At 49.8% G+C, this 17,599-nt stretch overlaps 1 protein-coding gene across 1 annotated transcript in view; it reads right to left on the bottom strand.

Annotated features, from left to right (window-relative positions):
* The window catches only part of LOC103189166 (E3 ubiquitin-protein ligase TTC3-like), a 43,569-nt gene extending 30,999 nt beyond the window's left edge, over window positions 1-12,570 (bottom strand). The window contains exons 1-5 of the mRNA XM_042334063.1: window positions 12,514-12,570; window positions 5,865-5,938; window positions 3,720-3,768; window positions 3,133-3,295; window positions 1,986-2,073 (exon numbers count right to left, since the gene is read on the bottom strand). Of these exons, the coding sequence (XP_042189997.1) occupies window positions 1,986-2,073; window positions 3,133-3,295; window positions 3,720-3,768; window positions 5,865-5,927 (363 nt within the window). The 5' untranslated portion in view covers window positions 5,928-5,938; window positions 12,514-12,570. The remainder of the gene's footprint in view (window positions 1-1,985; window positions 2,074-3,132; window positions 3,296-3,719; window positions 3,769-5,864; window positions 5,939-12,513) is intronic.
* Window positions 12,571-17,599: the final 5,029 nt, after the last annotated feature.

The following is a 17,599-nucleotide window of genomic DNA, read 5'->3' as shown; positions in this document are numbered from 1 at the left end:
AACTGCTTTCAGGCAGAAATTCAGATCAAGCAGTTTCAGGCAGTGCGTTCCAGATATTCTATTGTTTTATCAGTTGTTATTATATCAATTATTATTGTTATAGAGTATAAAAGCAAGGAAGTTCTGGTATCACTTTAATTGTTACTGATCAGGCCTCAGTTGGAGTATTGTGTCCAATTCCATGCACCACACTTTAGGAAAGATATCAAGATCTTGGAGAGGGTCCAGAAGATATCTGCCAGAGTTTTACGAAGGATGAGGGACTTTAGTTATGTGGAGAGACTTGAGAAGCTGGGATTGTTCCTCTTAGATCAGAGAAGGTTAAGAGGAGACTTAATAGGTGTCCAAAATTATGAGGGGTTTTGAGAGTAGATAGGAAGAAACAGTGGCAGGTGGCTCAGTAACCAGGGTACATAGTTTTACAAAAATTGGCAAAAGAACCAGAGGGGAAATGAAAAGAAATTTGTTTGCATAGTTATTACGGTCTGGAATGCATTGCCTGAAAGAGTGATGGAAACAGATTCAGTAACAACTTTCAAAAGGGAATTGGATAGGTACTTGAAAAGGAAAAATTTGCAAGGATATGGGGAGAGCACGGGGCAGTGGGACTCCCAAGAGCTGCTGGCACAGGCATGATGGGCCAAATGGCCTCCTTCTGTGCTCTAATACTCTATGATTCTATTATTAGATTCATCATTATATTCATCATTATATTCAAATATTCCAGATTTCTCAAGAAGAAATGCGCTTCTGCCAAATTGCCAAATCGAATGACTTTCTGCTGTGATTTTTTTTCCGCCAATTCCACGTTTCTTATTGAAACATCGGTTAAGAAATCAGCAGAGGTTTGGGAAAATCTTATTACTTGTTGAGGAAAATTTCTGATTAAGGAGCGTCACAAAGGCCCCAATATTTTGAAGTTCGATTCTCAACACAAACACGAGATGCAGGGAACTCCTAATTGCCATTCAATTCAAGATAAGCATACCGTTTTCCCACGACGGCTAATAATAGGAAAGTGCAAATAAATGCCTCTAAGTGTGACACAAAATCTAACTAACTTGTTATGCAGTCAAACACCTAGTTGCACACAATAAGATGAGTAGCCAAATTTGTTTTTTTGGGGGGTCAGCCGGGTGTCTGACACATGCAGAAACTCATCACCGTGCTTAAGGAGTCTCCGAACTCGAAATTCCATGCATCCCACCTACACGTGGAAGTTCCAGCGGTATATTGTTGGAATGGAACATGCATTCCTTTGCCAAATATGCCACCTTGGAGCCAGTTCAGCTCCAAGGAAAACCCGCTTACCTGCCCCCCAAGGAGGAGTTTCACCCACAAAATATAAAGCCAATTCACTTTACAGTATATTCGGCAAAGCGGTTTGAGACAGCTCAAAGACGTGATAAGGCGCTATATCAAATGCAAGGATTATTAAATGCAAATGCAAGGATTATTATAAATTTAGGATAATTTAGGACGAGGAATGTAAACCAAGATAAAGCGGGGAGAAAGATTCCATGTATAATATTCCTTGCATTTGGTATAGCACCATATCATGTCGGAAGGACATCTCAAACCGCTTTATGTGGGAATTACTGTGAAATGGAAGTGACTGTGCTATTTGTAGAGAAACGCAGCAGCCAGTTTGCACACAGCAGCATCCCACAAACAGCTACGGAGTGAGCAACCAATTTTATTTGGGGATTTATTAGCCAGGACACCGGGAGAGAGAAATTCCCTTCTCTTTTCGAACAGCGCCGCGGGATCTTTAACGCCCACCTGAACAGGCAGACGGGAACCTCGGTTTAACATCTCATGCGAAAAACGGCACCTCCGACAATGCAACACTCCCCCAGCGCTGCAATGGAGCGTCATCTTAGACCATGTGAGTTTAAGTCCCACCTGCCACATTGCAATGACTGACCTGACCCTCATTAGAGCCACCGACCTGAAGCTCGCACAGTTCGCCAAACCGTACTTACAATTCGTTTCTTCATGAATCTCAGCACTGATTCCAGCAGCTCCACGCGGTCCAGCTTATCCATAGTTAATCCGAGGGCATCATAATCCCTGACGAGGGCAGAAAATGTAATCACGCGAGACATCAAACCTCATCGACAACATCAGATTGCATTTACACAGCGCCTTTCACGTGGGAAGGACATTCCAAGGCGCTGGACAAATAAGTAGTAGCATCCAAGCTGGATCAAGAGGGGATGGAGGGCAAAGGGATGGGGGGGGGGGGGGGGGAGGGAAGATGAACGAAGGCACTGTCAAAGAGGAAGGTCTTGAGAGGTACCTTGAAGGAGGCAAAGGAGGGGGTGAGGTGAGAGGGCTCCTGGCTGGAGTTCCAGAGGGTGGGGGCAAAAAAGGCTGAATTATGGAGCGGGCAGGATGGGAGACATGGAGCAGGCTTGTGCCCTGTCGAACGGAGGGAGCGGAATGTTTTAGCAGGTCGCAGAGAGGACGGGGGTCTTGAACTCAATCCTCTGGGGGATTAGGGAGCCAGTGAAGCCGGGCGAGGGTGGGGGCGATTGGTTCCTGGAGCTTGGTGCCAGAGAGGACATGAGCTGCGGAGTTCTTAGTAATCTACAGCTTGTAGAGAGAGAGTCACCAGATTAATAATAAATAATGATCCCACATTCTGATATAGAGCCTTATCACACCATCAAACGATCTGATCGCTTCAAGGGTTCACTGAAAAATATGACTGCATGTTTTGTAGGCTTTCAACTTGACACAGCAATATCTCACACACAGCCGTGGAGCAAGTGACCAATTTTATCTGGGGGATTGTTGGCTGGGACACCAGGAGAGAGAAACTCCCTTCTCTTTTCGCAAAGTGCTTTAGGATCTTTCATCTTCATTTGAACACTGGGACCTCAGTTTAACATCTCATCCAAGGGATGGCGTCTCTGATAAAGCAACACTCCCTCCAGCATTGCACTGGAGCGTCAGCCTAGACAGTGAGCTCAAAGTCAAAGAGGTGAGGACACAGGGACACAGGGACATGCACAAGCAATCTGATTTAGGAGACTCTTAAGCAAGGCAGACACCCAGCTGAGCAAAACAAAAGGAACGCTAAAGGCAACTAATAACTGCATAAACCCGGAACCACAAAGGACTTACACCTCATCGATGAATTGGGCTGTGAATGCCCACTGTATATAACGGTCAGGTTTTTCATTCCGGGTGAACAGAAAGGGCCATAAAATATTCAAGTCTATGGTGTGGCAGTAATCCTTCATCTGATCATCAGGAATGCGGGAGCACCAGATCTCAGCTGCTTCCACTATAGGAGGGAGAGGAAATAGAAATAAGACACTTATTAAAAAAGACATGTGAGAGCACGTTTACAGTCGGAAGACCAGGACTAAACTCAGCTTGGCTCACGAGGATGATAATACTAGTAATAATAATCCTTGATTTTGATACACCACCTTATCACGTCTTGGAGACGTCTCAAATAACTTCACAGAATATACTATAAAGTGAAGTGACTGTGTTTGGTCGAATGACAGCATCTTTGACAGCTTGTTTCAGCTCCGCTGTCGTCTCAGAAAATAAAAATTCATTGTAAAGAAAAAAAACGGGGGTGGGCGGGAGTTAAAGGGACTTTGTGAACACCCTGTACATTTAACACGGACTGTCTGAGCTGACAGTGCTGAGGGGACACATTACTAAGGTGACAAAGCCATGCCGATGACTGTACTTACAATTGTTTTTTGGCTTCGGTACAGCAGGCCTTTTAGATTCCGCTGGACTCTGAAAGAGAGCAAAAGGGAGAAACGACCGCATTACTATTTGGGCTACTGAACACACAACTGGTCACCACAATAAACGTTCACATTACAGTACGTCCTGTCAAGCGCTTTGAAACGTCTCAACGATGTGAAAAGGCTGTATATCAAATTCAAGGTTATTATTTTTATTACAAGAACGAGCGAGGCGCAGATTGATTCCGAGGAGTTGACATGCACGTCTGGAAAGAGTGGACAAGTCAGAGCTTTTTTTTTCTCTCTGGAGTTAAGACGACTCATAGGGGACCTGATCGAGGGGTTTAAGATGAAAGGATTTCGATTAGGTGCACGTTGTGGAGTCTTGTAGCTCAGTGGTTAGAGCACTCGCCTTGCAAGCGAGAAACCTGGGTTCAATTCCAGGCAGAGGGCGAAACCTTGGGCAAGTTTCCTTACTCCACACAGAGCCTAATAATAATCCCTCCAAAACCAAAAACAATAATAAATTGGTCATTTTCAATCTACGACTGTTTGTGGGACATTGCTGTGCGGAATTGGCTGCCGCGTTCGCCCACAAATATACAGTCAATTCACTTTACAGTGTATTCTGTGAAGCGCTTTGGGACGTCCTCTCGACGTGAAAAGTGCTATATCAAATGCAAGGATTATTATTATTATTATTATCAGCTGTGGCCGGGCTGTGCTGTCATCAGCAGTGCCCTGGATTACTGCGGAACCCCCTGGCTCAGTAACCGGACTAAAGATCGTCACGGAGGGCTGAGCTCGATTCCAACTTTCCGTTGCCAAACGCGTCACCTTTGAAGCCAGTTCAGCTCCAAGGAATTAGAGGAGGAGAGGAGAGGGGAATAGAAAGGTGTGGATAGAGGGGAATAGAGGGATGTGGAAAAGGGGAATAGAGGGGTGGAGGAGAGGGTGGAGTACAAACACCGGCACGGTAGGCTGTTTCCGTGCTGCATTATTCCATGAGACACCACTGCAACTTAGCAGCGCTGGAAATATTGGGCTTTCCCTGGGGCAGAACCAGTCTGCCTGTTCAGGGTGGATGTTAAAGAACCCAAGACGCAATTGGAAAAGAAAGGGAGGTTTCTCTCTCTCGTTGTCCTGCCCGACAATCCTCCAAATAAAAGCGGTCACTCACTCCGTGGCTATTCGGTGGGATTTTGCTGGGTATGAATCGTCTAAACTTATAACAATAATAACGATCCTTGCATTTGATGTAGCGACTTATGAGCGCTTCACAGGAATCCCCCGCCCCAACCGCCCTACCATCGGTGGTCGGGCCTTCAGCCTCTCAGCCCCGAGGCTCTGGAACTCTATCCCCCAGTGCCTTCGCCGCTTCCTCCCTTTCCTCCTTCAAGGCCGGTCTCAACACCTTTCTCTTTGACCGTCTGTGCCTTCACCTCCTCTCTCGACTCTCTACCCCCTCCTCGCCCCCTCCCTTCCCTCCCCTCACCCTGACCATTTCCCCGCTGCTCGGGTCCCGACCCAACTGTGCAGCGCCTTGGGACGTCCTCCCGACGTGAAAGGCGCTCTGTAAATGGAATCTTGTTGTTGTTGTTGTTGTTGCATTCCCTGCCAAGAGCGTGAGCTCAAAGTCCCAACACTGGGCTTGAACCCACATCCTTCCGACTCAGCAGTGACTAAGACAGGCTGACTGACACCTGTGTGCAAATTTGTAGGCAAATATGGGAGCTACTTTGAATTTGTGCACAGCAAAGTTCCGCAAACAGGCTGTTGCCTTTACTAAAAATAGTAATAAGCCTGAATTTGATGCAGCACCTTATCACGTCGTTGAGATGTCTCAAACGGTTTATACTGTAAAGAACAACAACAACAACATTACATTTGTATAGCGCCTTTCGGGTCGGGAGGACGTCCCAAGGCGCTGGACAGAATATACTGTAAAGTGAACCGACTGCGCCTTTGTGGGCGAAACGCGGCAGCCAACTGCGCACAGCCGAGTGTCTACAAATACGCAGTCACTGGGCTAGAAAACAATTAGCTGTGAAGCGCTTTGAGACGTTCAGACAGGATGGGTGGCTGAATCCAAGCATTATTATTCTTACATAAATAAGAGAATTTGAATAGGACGTGGTTCCTTACCCGACTGTCACTGCGGCTGGTAGTCAGCTTGGCGTCGTCCGAATCCGAGCTCAAATCATCCATGGTGGCAGAACCTGAAATCACAACACTCAATCGTATCAGCTCTACATTCCCCCCAGCTCACTCCAGACCGCAAGCAACTCTGCACCTGTATTCTACTTCCTGTAGTGAGACCTTAACCCTGGCTGCAGAACCTGACAAAACTCTGCTCCCTTTACACAAATGGACATACGCCTAAACCCGTTGCGTTGGGGTAACCAGCTATGACCACATCGCTTGCCGTTGATGGCGTAGGTCCCTTCGGATGAGGCTTTAAACCGAGGTCCTATCTGCCTGTCGTTCAGGTGGACGTTAATGATCCCGTAGTGGTTTTCGAACAGAAAAAGAAGAAGAAACTTCACCCAATAAACTAATCATTTAGACATTCACCTCCCGGCTGTCAGCAGGACTGTGCTGCAATGTATAATAGTTTAACTCCTTAGCTCAGGGGCACTGAGGACAAACTTTCCATCTAGTCTTTGCGTATATGACACAGAATTGTGGAAAATTCTTAAATTTAGCTTTAATTTGGAACCTGGTTCTAAGCAGTTCTTAAAAAAAGTTAACTGGTTTCCAAATTGAGAACATTTTCCACAATTGACGGTTGAAGCAGAAAGCGTCGGCTCTTCAAGAACAAATCAGATAAGATTTCTGTTCGGGAATATCATCTCAGGACAACAGTATACAGTTTGGGACACAACATGTCATGCGACTGCCAGGATGTGGAAGGCAAACTGGACGGACCTTGGGCCTTCCTTCGTCTCGGAATTCTTACGCGCTTAAGACAAAAGGATCTCACGACATCCAGCGTCTTTCGCAAGGCTAAACGTCTCTTCAAAGCGTTTTTATAGAGATGGGAATGGGAGACGGGGCATTAGGAGGGCGATGCCTGAAGGTGCAATCAAAAACCAAGGTATCAGTAATAATAATAACAATCCTTGCATTTGATATAGAGACTTAGTCCTGTAGCTCAGTGGTTAGAGCACTCGCTTTGCAAGTGAGAGACCTGAGTTCAATTCCAGGCAGAGGGCGAAACCTTGGGCAAGTTTCCTTACTCCACACAGAGCCTAATAATAATCCCTCCAAAACCCAAAACAATAATAAATTGGTCATTTTCAATCCACGACTGTTTGTGGGACATCGCTGTGCGCAATTGGCTGCCGCGTTCGCCCACAAATTTACAGTCAATTCACTTCACAGTGTGTTCTGTGAAGCGCTTTGGGACGTCTTCCCGACGTGAAAAGCGCTATATCAAATGCAAGGACTATTATTATTATCACATCATTGAGACGTCTCACAGCGCTTCACAGGATTTATTGCAAAGTGAACTGACTTTGTATTTTTGTGGGCGGAACGCGGCAGCCAAATTGCGCGCAGCAACGTCCCACAAACCGTTGTGGAGTGAGTGAGTGACCGCATTTTTTTTATATAGGGTTTATGACCTCCTGAAAGAAATCCTTCAAGGGACTAACAACCAGGTTCCCTTACTTACTGCTCGGCAAACAGAGTGACACGGAGTAAAGGAAACCTGCCTAAGGTTTCGCGCCCCCCACCCCGGGAGACCAGCGAGGCAACGGCAAGCGTTGCTGGTTAGACTTCAGCGGTTACTCCCAAGCCTTGGCTCGCGCCAACGCTGTGCCCAATACTCCCCAGATTTAGGTTGGTAGGGGTGCGTCCCTCTACTTCACTAAAAAAAAATACCAGTCGGTGGAATTCGGGCCGTTGACAATCCACACTGACGTAAATGCAGCGCTGAGTCCCGTAGACAAGTTCGAACAACACCCTCTGCCGAGTCAGCCGACGAAATAAAATGGGCGTCCTGGTCGGTCGCTGCCCTCCCTGGCAGTTTGTGGGGCACTGCCGCGCGCAAACCTGGCGTGAAGGCGCGATATCGACCGCGAGGATGGGGATCTCAGTGGGGGGGCCCCGGTTGGGATGCTGCGATCATGTTGGGATAATTCGCACCCCAAGTTAGATGGGGTGGAAAAGAATAATATTGCACAACAAGCGAAGCAAGTCCCCGCGAGGCAGATGAGTAATATAACTGGAGTGTTGTTGGCCGCGGCACACCCAGGGCACACACCCTTCTCTTTTCCAACCGGATCAGCGGAAGTAACAATCATAATAATAGTAACGCGCGCATTTGGTATCGCGCCTCATCGCATCTTCGAGACGTCTCAAAGTACTTCACAGGATATCCTGCAAAGCGAATTGGCCGTATATTTCACGGGCGAAACGCGGCGGCCAATTGGGCGCAGCGATGTCGCACGAACCGCCGTGGATTGAGCGACCAGTTTTTTCTTTAGGGGTTATTACTTCAGACGCAGACCCCGGGATCAGACACACAGACCACGGGATCAGACACAGACCCCGGACTCAGAAACAAAGACTCCGGGATCAGACACAGACTCCGGGATCAGAAACAGACTCCAGGATCAGACACAGACTCCGGGATCAGACACACAGACTCCGGGATCAGAAACAGACTCCGGGATCAGACACACAGACTCAGGGATCAGACACAGACCCCGGGATCAGACACACAGACTCAGGGATCAGACACAGACCCCGGGATCAGACATACAGACCCCGGGATGAGACACACAGACTCAGGGATCAGACACAGACCCCGGGATCAGACAGAGACTCCGGGATCAGACACAGACCCCGGGATCAGACACAGACTCCGGGATCAGACACAGACTCAGGGATCAGACACAGACTCCGGGATCAGACACAGACTCCGGGATCAGACACAGACTCCGGGATCAGAAACAGACTCCGGGATCAGACACACAGACCCCAGAATCAGACACACAGACTCCGGGATCAGACACAGACTCCGGGATCAGACACAGACTCCGGGATCAGACACACAGACTCAGGGATCAGACACAGACTCAGGGATCAGACACAGACTCCGGGATCAGACACAGACTCCGGGATCAGACACAGACCCCGGAATCAGAAACACAGACTCCGGGATCAGACACAGACTCCGGGATCAGAAACAGACTCAGGGATCAGACACAGACTCCGGAATCAGACACAGACTCCGGGATCATACACACAGACCCCGGGATCAGACACACAGACCCCGGGATCAGACACAGACTCCGGGATCAGACACACAGACTCCGGGATCAGACACAGACTCCGGGATCAGACACAGACTCCGGGATCAGACACAGACTCCGGGATCAGACACAGACTCCGGGATCAGACACAGACTCCGGGATCAGAAACAGACTCCGGGATCAGACACAGACTCAGGGATCAGACACAGACTCCGGAATCAGACACAGACTCCGGGATCAGACACAGACTCCGGGATCAGACACACAGACTCCGGGATCAGACACACAGACTCCGGGATCGGACACACAGACTCCGGGATCAGAAACAGACTCCGGGATCAGACACACAGACCCCGGGATCAGACACACAGACTCCGGGATCAGACACAGACTCAGGGATCAGACACAGACTCCGGGATCAGACACAGACTCCGGGATCAGACACAGACTCAGGGATCAGACACAGACTCCGGAATCAGACACAGACTCCGGGATCAGACACAGACTCCGGGATCAGACACACAGACTCCGGGATCAGACACACAGACTCCGGGATCGGACACACAGACTCCGGGATCAGAAACAGACTCCGGGATCAGACACACAGACCCCGGGATCAGACACACAGACTCCGGGATCAGACACAGACTCAGGGATCAGACACAGACTCCGGGATCAGACACAGACTCCGGGATCAGACACAGACTCCGGGATCAGACACACAGACTCCGGGATCAGACACACAGACTCCGGGATCGGACACACAGACCCCGGGATCAGAGACACAGACTCCGGGATCAGTCACAGACTCCGGGATCAGACACAGACTCCGGGATCAGACACAGACTCAGGGATCAGACACAGATTCCGGGATCAGACACAGACTCCGGGATCAGACACAGACTCCGGGATCAGACACAGACTCCGAGATCAGACACAGACTCCGGGATCAGACACAGACTCCGGGATCAGAAACAGACTCCGGGATCAGAAACAGACTCCAGGATCAGACACACAGACTCCGAGATCAGACACAGACCCCGGGATCAGACACAGACTCCGGAATCAGACACAGACTCCGGGATCATACACACAGACTCCGGGATCAGACACAGACTCCGGGATCAGACACAGACTCCGGGATCAGACACAGACTCCGAGATCAGACACAGACTCCGGGATCAGACACAGACTCCGGGATCAGAAACAGACTCCGGGATCAGAAACAGACTCCAGGATCAGACACACAGACTCCGAGATCAGACACAGACCCCGGGATCAGACACAGACTCTGGGATCAGACACAGACCCCGGGATCAGACACAGACTCCGGGATCAGACACAGACCCCGGGATCAGACACAGACTCCGAGATCAGACACAGACTCCGGGGTCAGACACAGACTCCGGGATCAGACACAGACTCAGGGATCAGACACAGATTCCGGGATCAGACACAGACTCCGGGATCAGACACAGACTCCGGGATCAGACACAGACTCCGGGATCAGACACAGACTCCGGGATCAGACACAGACTCCGGGATCAGACACAGACTCCGGGATCAGACACAGACTCCGGGATCAGACACAGACCCCGGGATCAGACACAGACTCCGGGATCAGACACAGACTCCGGGATCAGACACAGACTCCGGGATCAGACACAGACTCCGGGATCAGACACAGATCCGGGATCAGACACAGACTCCGGAATCAGACACAGACCCCGGGATCAGAAACAGACTCCGGGATCAGACACACAGACTCCGGGATCAGACACAGACTCCGGGATCAGACACAGACTCCGGGATCAGACACAGACTCCGGGATCAGACACAGACTCCGGGATCAGACACAGACTCCGGGATCAGACACAGACTCCGGGATCAGACACAGACCCCGGGATCAGAAACAGACTCCGGGATCAGACACACAGACTCCGGGATCAGACACACAGACTCCGGGATCAGACACAGACTCCGGGATCAGACACAGACTCAGGGATCAGACACAGACTCCGGAATCAGACACAGACTCCGGGATCAGACACAGACTCCGGGATCAGACACACAGACTCCGGGATCAGACACACAGACTCCGGGATCGGACACACAGACTCCGGGATCAGAAACAGACTCCGGGATCAGACACAGACCCGGGATCAGACACACAGACTCAGGGATCAGACACAGACCCCGGATCAGACACACAGACCCGGGATCAGACACACAGACTCCGGGATCAGACACAGACTCAGGCATCAGACACAGACTCCAGGATCAGACACAGACTCCAGGATCAGACACAGACTCCGGGATCAGACACAGACCCCGGGATCAGACACAGACTCCGGGATCAGACACAGACTCCGGGATCAGACACAGACTCCGGGATTAGACACAGACTCCGGGATCAGACACAGACTCCGGGATCAGAAACAGACTCCGGGATCAGACACACAGACCCCGGGATCAGACACACAGACTCCGGGATCAGTCACAGACTCCGGGATCAGACACAGACTCCGGGATCAGACACAGACTCCGGGATCAGACACAGACCCCGGGATCAGACACAGACTCCGGGATCAGACACAGACTCCGGGATCAGACACAGACTCCGGAATCAGACACAGACTCCGGGATCAGACACAGACTCCGGGATCAGACACAGACTCCGGGATCAGACACAGACTCCGGGATCAGACACAGACTCCGGGATCAGACACAGACTCCGAGATCAGACACAGACTCCGGAATCAGACACAGACTCCGGGATCATACACACAGACTCCGGGATCAGACACAGACTCCGGGATCAGACACAGACTCCGGGATCAGACACAGACTCCGGGATCAGAAACAGACTCCGGGATCAGAAACAGACTCCAGGATCAGACACACAGACTCCGAGATCAGACACAGACCCCGGGATCAGACACAGACTCAGGGATCAGACACAGACTCCGAGATCAGACACAGACTCCGGGGTCAGACACAGACTCCGGGATCACACACAGACTCCGGGATCAGACACAGACTCAGGGATCAGACACAGATTCCGGGATCAGACACAGACTCCGGGATCAGACACAGACTCCGGAATCAGACACAGACTCCGGGATCAGACACAGACTCCGGGATCAGACACAGACTCCGGGATCAGACACAGACTCCGGGATCAGACACAGACTCCGGGATCAGACACAGACTCCGGGATCAGACACAGACTCCGGGATCAGACACAGACTCCGGGATCAGACACAGACTCCGGGATCAGACACAGACCCCGGGATCAGACACAGACTCCGGGATCAGACACAGACTCCGGGATCAGACACAGACTCCGGGATCAGACACAGACTCCGGGATCAGACACACAGACTCCGGGATCAGACACACAGACCCGGGGGGGGTGGGGGGGGGTGTAGGGGCACAGCCCCCGGTCCCGGGGGGGGGTCGGGGGTGGGGGATCTCAGCCCCCGGTCCCGGGGGGGGGGGTGGGGGGTGTGGGAGGTCTCTGTTTGACTCACTGCTGCTGTTGTTGCTCCGTGGCCGCGCGCACCTGCCGCCCGCCCCCTTGTCACTTCCGCCTGTCAGCGTCGTCACTTCCGCCCGCCCCTCCCCCGCCTCCGTCGGTCCAGGTTGTCCGATTCGTCACTTCCGGCTACGCCCGACGGGCGGATCGTCACTTCCGACCTCCTTTCTGGCCTCCCTCTGACGTCATCCGGGCTGTCCTCTGACGTCATCCAGGATTTTCTCTGACGTCGCCCCAGATGCCACTGACGTCATCCAGGATTTCCTCTGACGTCACCCCAGATGTCACTGACGTCATCCAGGATTCCCCCCCCCCCCCCCCACCCCCTGAGGCCATTCAGGCTCCCGGTCACTTCTCCTGGGTTCTTGGTTAGAGAGCTCACACCGCAAGCGAGAGGACCCGGGTTCAATCCCTGGCCCTGCCCCACACGCCGGGGTTTTACCAGCAGTCATTAGCAACCCTTTTCCGGGGGTGGGGGGGGGTGTTAATGATCCCTTTTCCGGGGGGGTGGGGGTGTACATAATCCCTTTTCCGGGGTGGGGGGTTTGTTCATAATCCCTTTTCCCGGGGGGGGGTGTTCATAATCCTTTTTCCGGGGGGGGGGGGGGTGTTCATAATCCCTTTTCCGGGGGTGGGGGCGGGGTGTTAATGATCCCTTTTCCGGGGGTGAGGGGGGGGTGTACATAATCCCTTTTCCGGGGGTGGGGGGTGTTCATAATCCCTTTTCCGGAGGTGGGGGCGGGGGGGATGTTAATACTCGATTGACTGCTCGCGTTTTACCCACAAAATACACCGTCAATTCACTTTGCGGTATGTTCTGTGAAGCGCTTCGAGAGGCCTCGATGACGTGATGACAACAACAACAACAACAACAACAAGATTACATTTGTACAGCGCCATTCACGTCGGGAGGACGTGGACGTCCCGAGGCGCTGGACAGTGCATAGTATTTCAGACCCGAGCGGGGGAGAAGGGAGGGGAGAAGGGAGGGGAGAGGAAGGGGTGACCGACGGCATGGAGGGTTTTGAGGCGGGACTTGAAAGAGGCTCAGGAGGGGGAGAGGCGGAGTGGTTGGGGGATAAGAAGCTATATATCAAATGCAAGGATTATTATTGTTAAGAGAACAAATACTTGAAACAACTCACAATGGTAACTCTCCCACCGTCTGTTTCTCAGAGTTGGAGACTGCCATTACACCCCCTGTTACTTTTATGCAGAAGTGGGAGTACAGCCCCTACTCCCACTTCTGCATCAAAAGCTCCTCGACACATATCGCTCTTCTACAATGACCACACAGGGACGTTGGATTAGGGAAGAACAGACACTATTCATTCGTATCAAGACTGCAAAAGTTCTCAGCGGATATTTAGCTAAAACGGTATAATAATAATAATCTTTGCATTCGATATAGCACCGTTATCATGACGTTGACGCTTCCCGAAAGTGCTTCACAGAATTTATTGTAAAGCGGAGGGAGTGAGGGTATTTTGTGGGTGAAACGCGGCAGCCAATTGTGCACAGCACAGCCAATGGTCGTGGGTTGAGTGACCACATTTTTTGGGGGGAGGGATTATTACCCCCCAGAAAACGATCAGTCAATCAAATAATGGTGGAATGAGTGACCAAATTGTTTTTATTTTTTTTTGATTGAGTGACTGAATTGACCAAGAGTATCCAAACCAAACTGAGTTTGGTTTGGAAACCGCACATCCCACCGACACATGGAAATCTCAGAGATAGATTGTTGGAATGGAATATGCGCTCTCTCCTTGGAGGGACGCACCCTGCTTACCCAATTCCGGTTGGCAAGAACCAAAGCTTGGGGACCCCAGAGTGTGCTTTGGGGGTAACAGTTAAAACCACGTAGCTTGCCATTGATATCGCTGTCTGGCTAGCTTGCCGACTGCTTGTCCAGCTAGGACCACGCTTAGCCTTTAGGGCTTTGGTTTACAGGGTTATCAGTCGCCAAATGGGAGGATTCCCTGCTCCTGGTGACTAGTCTGCCCCTCTAGTACCTGCCAATGAGCCAGGCTGGTTGTGCTGTCATCACCAGTGCCTTGAAATACTGGATGCGAGATTGTCACAGAGGACTGGCTCGATTCCGATATTCCATTGCCAGACATATCCAAGGAGACCCTGGTTACTCTCCCCCCACCCAGGAGGACAGAGCAATTTATAGTGAAATCCTGGGAAAGGCTTTGAGATGTCCTAATAACATGAATGGCACTGTATTGAATGCAAAATATCGCATTGTACATTGATGCTTTCGTGTTGCAATAAGAATAGCCACTTGGAGGAGCTGCAGGAAAACAGACAGTATTCATGTCCTCAGACTTCTCATAAAAGATGAAATGCCGCCAGGCTCGTCTGTGGGGGGAGGGCGTACAAATATTGCCTAGCCTTTACAATACGCTAATAATAATCCTTCCATTTGATACAGTGCCTCATCATGTCGTTGAGACGTCTCAAAGCTTGTCACAGAGTATACCATAAAGTGAATTGACTGTATATTTTCTGGGTGAAACGCAGCAGCCAATTGTGCACAGCATCGTCCCACAAACAGTCGTGGATTGAGCACCAACTTATTATTATTATTATTATTATTATTTGAGGGGATTATTAACCCTACTGCTAGGTAAACAGAGGCGTGTGAAGTAAGGAAACTTGCCTAAGGTTTTGTCCCGCCTGGTAATCGAGCCCTGGTCCTCTCGCTTGCGAGGCAAATGCTCTAACCACTACACTACAGGACTTCAAAGTACAATGAGAAAACACTGAAGGTTCGATGAGGAGATGAGGGAAAGGTAGAGCCCATCGTATACTGTGAAGTGCTTTGAGATGTCCTGCTGTCGTGAAAGGCGCCGTATCAAACACATGGATTGTTATTTATCACTTATAATGTACCTATGATAGGTATCCCTGGGGTTGAGAGTGGAGAAACAGTTAGGTGTCTATCGAATAGAGTGCGTGTTCTGAACGGAACAGACCAGATAGGTCAAAGGGCCTTTTTCATCCAAACAAATCTTGTGATAGTAGCTCTGTGGTTGTGTTTCCTCTGTCGTTCTCTCAGGAATTCTCTTCACTGCTTCTTTCAACAACATTTAAACCCTCCAGAGGGTATTTATAGTCTGTGCTGCCAGATTGCTGAGGGCTATTTTTAGCGGTGCTGTTTCCTGCCTGTTCCCTGGATAATTTTACTTTTCCCAGCAGTGATGTTTCCTTACAGATTCCTATTCCTAATCGGGTTATTACAGAAGCTTGGCTCGGTGGGTAGCATTCGTGACTCTGGGTCAGAAGCTTGTGGGTTCTGAGCGCTGACATTGCTTCATGCCCTCGCACCTCCCTATGTATCCGATTCGCTTACCCCCTAATTCATCACCCGTTGCCTCCGCTCGGCCGGCTCCGGCCTCCTCTTTTTGTCCCTCGTGTCCTCCGCTCCACCATCGGTTGCCGTGCCTTCAGCCACTATCACCCCCGAAACTCTGGAGTTGCGGTTCATACGGCGTAGTCTGGCACCTCCAGCGCAGCGTTGGGGAGGGAGCGCTGCAATGTCGGAGGTGCCGTCCTTCGTCTGACACGTTAAACCGAGGACTGTTCAGGTGGACGTTAAAGCTATCGTTGCCACTTCTCTGAAAGAGGAGAGAATTTCTTGGCTAACATAGAATTTGGTCATTCACTTCACAGCTGTTTACTACTAATAATAATGTACAATATGTAATATAATACAATACAATATAATATAATATAATATAATATAATATAATATAATATAATATAATATAATATAATATAATATAATATATAGCGCCTTATCACATCGTCAAAACGTCTTAAGGCGCTTCACAGGATTCACTGTAAAGTGGATTGACTGTGTATTTTGTATTCACTACACATTACTTACCTGAGCTGCAGCAATAAAACTGCCTGTCAGCTCTTTGGTAAATGAAATAAATCATTTATTGTATGGAGCGATTCAGTGGTAATGTCCTGAGTATTTACATTCTCTCATTCCTTTATCATGCGCTCACCTCAACATCCCACTATTTACCTAGCAGTAAGTAGGAACCCAGTTGTTAAGCGGATCGCTTTCCGGGGGTAATAAACCCTTTTTAAAAAAAATGATGATTTATTATTATTGTTATGTTCTTACTTTCTTATGATTGGGTCAATCAATCCACGACGGTTTGTGGGACACTGTTTTGCCTGCAAAATATACCGTCAATTCACTTTACAATATATTATGTGAAGCGCTTTGAGACGTCTCAATGGCATGATAAGGTGATATATTAAATGCAAGGATTATTATCATTCCTGCTCCTCCCTCAGGCATTAGTTACATAGTGAGAGTAGGACCCTACCCGTTGGGCACGATTTCATTTACTACAACAACACGTTACATTTATACAGTGCCTTTCACGCCAGGATGCCGTCCCAAGATGCTGGACAGTCAAGTGTTTGCACCCGAGCTGGGGGTTTGGGATCGGGAGGGTTGGAGGGCAGGGAGTGTGGGGGCAGGAGGGTGACCGAAGGCACGGTTGAAGAGGAGGGACTTGAGCCGGGCTGTGAAAGAGTCACGGGAGGGGGTGACGTCGAGGGACTGTGGGATGAAGTTCCAAAGGGCAGAGAGGCTGAAGGGCCAACTACGGATGGGGGGGAGGGCGGTGGAGTGGGCAGGGCGGGACTGGAACCCACTGAACGGAAGGATTGGGCAGGTTGATGTGGGTTTAGCAGGTCAGAGGTAGGAGGAGCAAGGCTGTGAGAGCTTTGAAAGCGAGTTCGAGGATTTTGAACTCTATCCTCTGGCAGATGTATACAGAGACTGATTCTGTTCCTGACGTCTGCTGGTTGGACCCGTTTCATTAGAGATTTTCAGCTGATAATAATAATAATAACCCTTGCTTTTGATATAGCGCTTTATCACATCATTGGGATGTCTCAAAGAGCTTCACAGAATATGCTATTAATTCACTAATTGACTGTGTATTTTGTTGCCGAAATGCGGTAGCCAATTGCCTACAGCAGTATCCCATATACAGTCGTGTATTCAGTAACCAAATTGTTATGATTTATTATTTTGGAGGGAT

This window comes from Callorhinchus milii, unplaced genomic scaffold (genome assembly GCF_018977255.1).
Source record: "Callorhinchus milii isolate IMCB2004 unplaced genomic scaffold, IMCB_Cmil_1.0 Scaffold4, whole genome shotgun sequence".
NCBI classification, from domain to species: domain Eukaryota; kingdom Metazoa; phylum Chordata; class Chondrichthyes; order Chimaeriformes; family Callorhinchidae; genus Callorhinchus; species Callorhinchus milii.
Note: the sequence above shows the minus strand (reverse complement) of the source record. Positions and strands in the feature narration are given on the sequence as shown.